The 7,223-nt window shown below is 34.5% G+C and overlaps 1 protein-coding gene across 4 annotated transcripts in view; it reads left to right on the top strand.

Moving 5' to 3' along the window:
• Positions 1–955: 955 nt before the first annotated feature.
• The window catches only part of LOC126856128 (chloride channel protein 2), a 28,671-nt gene continuing 22,403 nt past the window's right edge, over positions 956–7,223 (top strand). Inside the window, exons 1-2 of one of the 4 annotated variants that reach the window (XM_050604366.1) lie at positions 956–1,217; positions 2,345–2,626. In XM_050604366.1, the coding sequence (XP_050460323.1) occupies positions 2,570–2,626 (57 nt within the window). In that variant the 5' untranslated portion in view covers positions 956–1,217; positions 2,345–2,569. Of the gene's footprint in view, positions 1,335–2,219; positions 2,627–7,223 lie in introns of those variants that run through there. The other 3 variants (XM_050604365.1, XM_050604364.1, XM_050604367.1) reach the window with 3 other exon arrangements.

Genomic DNA, 7,223 nt, shown 5'->3' with positions numbered 1-7,223 from the left:
TATGTTTGTTGAGAGTAATATAATTGATTTATATATATAAATCATTTTGTGCAGAAAACAAAATTCCTCGGATCATTTATCGGACATTGACGCGCTTTTTCTATCCATCCTTCGATTGTTCGGTCGCGTGATTCAAACTCGGAAGCATCGAAATTTCACACGAAAGACGAGATCAGAGCGTTTCTCCAATTAGTATCTTTCTTTCATCAATCAATGCACATTAAATTGTTTGGTAAATTCGCGATGGTCAAGGCCGACCGTTTTTTATTCGCATGTCATAATAGCTTATATCGCGTATGAGCGAAACAACGTGGCTAGTGGAAAAGGTCGTCGCCCACAGACTCATTAAATGAATTCGTCGAAAATTACCGCGTCCATAGAGTTATTTGTCTTTCGCCACGTCGGTTCATGAGGAAAACATTCACGAGGAAAACATTCACGAGGAAAACGTTCATGAAGGAAATGTCATTTTCTAACGCACTGTCGTCGCGTATAATCGCATAGCTCGATGATATTGCCTTTCGTTATCGGTCGATGTTATCAATCATTGTGTCGACTCGAAAAACGTCACCAGACAATATTAGACTATGAATACATTTTGTATGATTTCACGAATCGAAGCGGTTACAGTTTCTGTGGACAGCGAGGCGTTCATTGTAAAATTTATTTTTTTCCGAAATTATTTTTAACACACAAGAAAAACATATATTGTTAGATAGTATATATATATAAATATTATTGTCTCATAATAAAAACTTATCGCGACGAGTTCTTCGATAGGATAAAAATCGCATACCATTCGAAGTTCGTGTGCGCGTGTTCTTTCGAAACTTAGCCGCGGCGGAATTTCGTTCCGAAAGCGCGACCAAGATCCGTCACGTGCCACGACATTATCGGACTCTCGTTACGCGAAATGACGAAGAATCGATCGCGAGGAGGAGCGGCACTGTCGCTCGTGCCGCCGTCGACGTACAGGATTTTGAATTTCCTGCAAAGACAGTGAGTGAAATCTCGGCCGCTTCTCATTTATACACCTATCAGTCGGCTCACGACCGTCCAGCCGGGCAGTCAGAGGCGCTCGCGCGCTCTCTCGCCGCGTCTCGTCTCGGTGTCACCAAACAATTTCGCGCCTGATTCGTCTCTCCGAATCGACGGATAATCCCTGACAGAAAAGTCCCGGTTAACTTGGCAATGTGTAAACCGCACGCACGTACACGGTAAACCGGTACCACCTTGCCATTTTCCTTGCCGTGTAACACGAAGTAAGACGCAGTCTTGGAAATAAATCTCTCCGGCTCCGATCAAGAATTTCGGAGACACGAGAACTTGGTCAAGTAAGATATTTTTTTTTTTGTTTTCAAGCGTTTATTTCAACGTCTCTCTCTCTCTCTCTCTCTCTATTCTCAGATTTTTTTTTTCTTGAATGTAAAATTTTTAGTATCTTAGATTACGCCGCGCGAATTCGATCGATTCTATCGATAATATTTTTAGAGTGACAGAATCCCGATCGAGCGATAATCGTACATCGTGACGAGCGTATTTAGTTTGCAAAACAGCCTCGGTGTCAATATTTACTAGTTCGAAAGTTTACTTCGCGCGACGTGAGAAACAGTTGTGTTCGCACCGTTCGAAAGGTGCAGTCTCCGATCACGTTGGACCGGCGCGATTTTTGTCCGGCCTGCCGATCCTTGCACAGGCCGGTGTTTGCACAGTGACTGGACGATATTTTCAGCCTTGCTTTATCTCGCACGCGACTATTTCCGCGCTGCAGATATCGTTCGACATGACGCGATTTGCGCATCTTCTTCGAAAGCGCGCCGATTGCCGCGATTTAAATCGCGAGTCTACGAGATTCCATGCTCTTCGTCGCGCGTTTAACGATTCGGTAACAGCTGCGCGAGATGTAATGCTTATGTATTTTATAACGAAATACGTAAATCAAATACAAGGTCACATTTCTTGAGTGCGGTTTTATCGGTGCGATAAATTTGGAGTGAGTCGCGAAGTCAACGGAATCGATAACTATCGAATAAAAGATATATGCGTTTATTTCTGCAACTGATTCTTCGAGTGTTCTGATGTCCCGTGATACGAGTTCTTATTATTCGTACAATAATCGAGATTATTTTCGTATTGCGAAATGATAAGCCCGCCTTTTGTTTGCCAGAGATTTATTTCGATAAAGAGAATTTTTCTCAACCGATACATTTAATTTTTAGTTTCAATTATTCCCGCATAATTTTTGAATTCCACGCCGTGAGACTCGCGGGAGATTTCCTTAATGAATTGTAAGATTTGAGACTCGAATAAGAGACGAAAATCTTGAGGGTGGTACCGGTCCTAGGTCAAACATATCATCGATGAATTGCAACTGTCGTGAGGAAAGAGAACGAGGAGGAAGAAGAAGATTGGGCGAGAATCAATCGTGGATAGAACGTTAAATTTCAATCTGGATTCATCTCCGATATTTTTTTTTTTGCCGACGAAAATTTTTGTTGGAGATAATCTTTTGCGGCGATTAAAACATTTTCGAGTTTACCGCTTTCGTCCAACGAGATAGGAAGTCAAGATGACGTTGCAAAGGGAAAACGAGGAGGAATATGGACTGGGGTACCAGAACACTTTGGTGAGTACTCGGTTTGAATTTTACGAAATTTTTTGCGAATTGATATTGACGCGAAATTATTGAGAATTAATATATGACGATTAATATTGATCGCGGATAATTTTTATTTTGTGATTCGACGAAATTTCATAAATAGTAAGAAGCTTGCGTAAAGATAGGGAAAAGTAAATTTTTATAAAAGACAAAGCGCGATTTGATAACATCAAACAACTTGATTGCACTGTGTGTTGATTCTAAAATTTATTGTCTCCGGCAAATTATTGGATATAAAATAAATAAATAATTTTATAAGAAAATTATATATTTTATGCTACTTGAAAAAAATGTCGGAAATTTATTCTGCACATTTCTACTTTAAAATGAGATAGTTAAATAATTGATAGATCGCGAGCGCGTCGCTCCGACTTTTTAGTGTCCATTAAAATCCGTTTCACCGATTTTTATGACTATTACAACGTACGCAAACTACCAATGCCAAAAAAATATTGATAAGAAATATTAGCACTTGAATCGAAGAAATGGGCGGCTTATTTTTTATGGGGATGTGTTTCTGGCAGACACTTTTGTATGCGTGTAATCGGATAAAACCTTGACTCTTGGCGAAGCTGCCTCTTTATTGTTATCGAATTAACTCAAAATATATGTATACATCGTAGCAATGTTTTTTTACTGCTACAAGAGCAAAGGGGAGAAAGAAAACGACGACACTCGCTAAAAATAACGCGCGGCAATGGTTGAAAACTTATATTCTTGGCCGAAATGTCGTTAGTAGTCATATTGCTAATAGTCATATTGCAGAAGATGACTCGAAATTATTCTCAACAATATTTTTGCTTACGCAGGCGCGATTTTATCCTAAGAATACAAATATAATATGCTACGAGAAAATATATTTATAATTGTGTGTGCGTTTCAAGTTTAGAGTAATAATAAATTAATTTTCAATATTCCAACAGAACAATGAAAAAATATTCTTATCATTAAATCTATTAGATATAATTAAATTTTCCGAACTAGAACTGACAAGTCTGTTCAGCTATGTATTAACAAAAGTTGCGGCTTTTCAATTCTGATGTCTCTTCTCATTTCTATCTGCTCGCTTTTCTATTTTGCAACGAGTCGCTAGAGAATCCGCGAGATTATAATTCCTGCCAAGTCTGCCCGGGATTTTCAGATTTTCACGTGCTTCCGAATGAGTGTACAATGCATTGTGACCTCGACTATGCGAACGTATTGCTATGCGAAGCACCCTGTGCTATCGCGTAATCCTAACCGCCATTCGTCATTTGACATACATGCTGGTGTATGTAACGTGCATAATTTTTTTTGTATATACACGCTTTTTATTAATCTGCTACCTCAGCCGCAATACCTGTAAATGTTCGCGTTTTTTTTTTTGCGTCAATTTTCTTATATTTTGACAAATTTTTGAAATTACAAAATAATTCTCTATTCTTTCTAGGAAAAAACCGTCAAAGTATAGAATTCGCAAAAAAATATTTTTTGAAATTTTTAGACAGAAAATAAAATTTTGCAAAATTCTTTTGTGAACTTGCTTTTCTAATTTTTGTCTGATTCTTCTTTCAATATGTATGATTCATTGTGATGTTTTTAATCTATTCTTTGAATCACGTGATACTGTCATGTTACTACGCACGTGATCGCCACTTGAGCAATTAAAAGTTGTTATTTAATTAAAATTCGATATTTATAATTTATGGCTGAGCGATAATCGTTATGTGTGTTTATAATTAATCATTGTTGGGAGGTATCGGTGATTAAAGTACGTTATAAATCCTCATATTCTTAGTTACTCTTCACATCACAATATTTATTCTTGCTCACATCATTTATCTATTTGCCAAATTATTACGAACGATGTTACTCGTGCAATACCTTCGATTACGTTACAATAATTTTTACGATTATTTCATAATCAGTGTTGTAACACCATTTCAATTAATTGAAAATAACAAACTACTTATCTATACTATTCTATTTATTTTATTTGTTGTTTTTTTGTTATTTTTATTATTAAATTTTATTATTAAATTATATTATTAAACAATTTTTATTATTAAAAATGAATATAAATTATATTTTGTGAGACTAAAATTTTTTCAGATATTATCGAAGCAGTAGTTGTACAATTTTTCCTTCGACTTATAATCGTCGTTTGTTGAGTAATTTGCAATCATGTTTGTAAAATTAAATATTTATGATGCAATCTCGTAATATGTACCGTAATACATGAATGGTAAATCTCGATTTGATTTTAACGTGAGATATTATATGTTCGACAGTTTCAAGTATTCTCACGAAAAACTAAATTGTGCTATACTGAACTGTAATCGAACTCTTTTTATAGGATATCTCAGGACTTTGTGGTAAAATAGTAATAGATATCAATATGTTATACAAAAGTAAAAATAAGAAAAAGATATACAAACACATTTTTTTCTACGTTTAAAATCAATCAATCATATAATCTGGTAAAAAAATTTTGAGATATCTTATATAAACAATTTAATAATTAAATTATAACTTTATAATTTAATTACTAATTAATGATCAAGTGTATTATATATATTACATTTTTTAATATGTGACGTAATTACATATCAATATGCAATCACTCAAATTCGCACTATCGATTACACGTTAATTGCTCTAATCATCTCATCGATTAGATCTCTAATTAAAGTTGGAGAATTGCAAACTTCTCCCTACTCCAATTTGCTAATATTACATAACAGTGAGTTTATTTATTATCCATACTTCGATCAGTGATCATTAATATTCTCGCATAACGTCTCGCGAAGGAGATAAATCACAAGTTCGAGTGAAATAGTAAGTTAATTAATCTCTGATTAAAGTTTCGCGATAGCACGTCCTTGCCCACGTCCGTATAATGTCGATTGTTTATGAAAACTAGGAGACCTGGAATAAGTTCTCGCGGTGATAACGAATTCATTAAAACAAGAGATCACCGTTCGTTATCGCGCAGAAAGTTTTTTAGCGATAATAAAATGAGAATTTACGGAGACTTATTGTCATTGCCGCGTAATTATATCGGAATTAAGCCAGAAATTATGCTTTTTATCTCACTCAAATATTCTATGCCAGAGAAACACAACTGTTGATTAACTTCGCGATTAATTGCATTGTGAAGCATGCAGTTTGGAGCTAAATTGCATATTTTTTGTAGTGACTTCATATATTTTTATAATTGCATACCAATAATAAAAGAATAAGATTATTAACGAAAGAAATACATTTTTCTGCTTATTTTCTTCATTACTTCCGATAAAAAAAAAAAAAAAAGATTTACTCTCAACATCGAATATTTGAATAATTTATCGAACACAATTTTCGCGCCAAAAGTATCTTCTATTTTGATTTATTTCCTCAGAAATAAAATATAAAGTCTAGCATTAGTGCATTAAATATTGACAGCCAATAGAAACACGAGCTTAACTAAAAGAAGAGAAAAAAATATGCGTAATAATAGTAGCGAGCAAGATATCCTGCAATAAGGTAATTGAGAAACTCCGGAAATCTCTTGTCAGAAGTATAATCATCTCTTTAATACTAATCACGTACAGAATTAGAATTTTTCTTTAAGTTTTTTTCACCAAATTTACGACTCGCTCTATCCTTCATTGCTAACTCTTATCACGAACTGAAATTCCTTTGATTTAGCCTTTGACTTTACTACTCCCGTTTGTTTTCCTTTTTTTTTCCAAAACACTATGATCGGATACAAAAATACATCTTTCATGACTTTATCTCACTCTCTCGTCTTTTTTTTTCTCCAAAACACTGTGTCAGTCATTTCAATTACCTTGCGCATACTTTGGAAAGAGACTAGAATGAAAATAAAAACGAAACATTTCGATTATTTTACATTTGCGAGATCGAAAGGCAAATATTTTGCTGTGATGCTTTCACGAAACGATATACTCTGTCAAATAATTAATCTAGAAGAATTTCGACGATTCGTTGCGTATGTGAAGAATAATAACAATTACTGCAGACACATTACTTAATAGAATTCGTACGAAGTGTCTCAAGGTTTCCTTTATTTTAGGAAATGTATGTGTATATGTGTGTGTATGTCTATGCATGTACGAGAATTCGTGCGTTTGTAAATGGATAATTGAGAAAAATTGATAGCATGAATTGATCGGTTGTCTTTTCGCGTGACGTACCATTGAATTTATTTCGTTCTTATATCTTGTCGCGATTGTATAAATCGGCGATCTGTGCATAATCGGATTGTATGCACGATCGGCGTAGATGGATCGTATCAATTTCGTGTGCATCTTGCGAATAATATATATATATATATATATATATATATATATGTCTTTACATAATCACGCTGCTTCTTTTTTTTCTCTTATTCGCTGAATGTAATAATTTCTATTTTATTCACAATGATTTTTATTTTATTCATCCGTTATTCAGATGTTGCAATTTAATCTTTTTCTATTTAAAGTCAGGAATATATATATATACAATCGAAAAAATATCGAAGATTCAACTGCGATATTTTAGCAATCAATTCGCAGCGTTCAAATGTCAAATACATGTG

The sequence above is a fragment of the Cataglyphis hispanica genome, chromosome 17 (genome assembly GCF_021464435.1).
Source record: "Cataglyphis hispanica isolate Lineage 1 chromosome 17, ULB_Chis1_1.0, whole genome shotgun sequence".
Classification (NCBI taxonomy): Eukaryota; Metazoa; Arthropoda; class Insecta; order Hymenoptera; family Formicidae; genus Cataglyphis; species Cataglyphis hispanica.
Note: the sequence above shows the minus strand (reverse complement) of the source record. Positions and strands in the feature narration are given on the sequence as shown.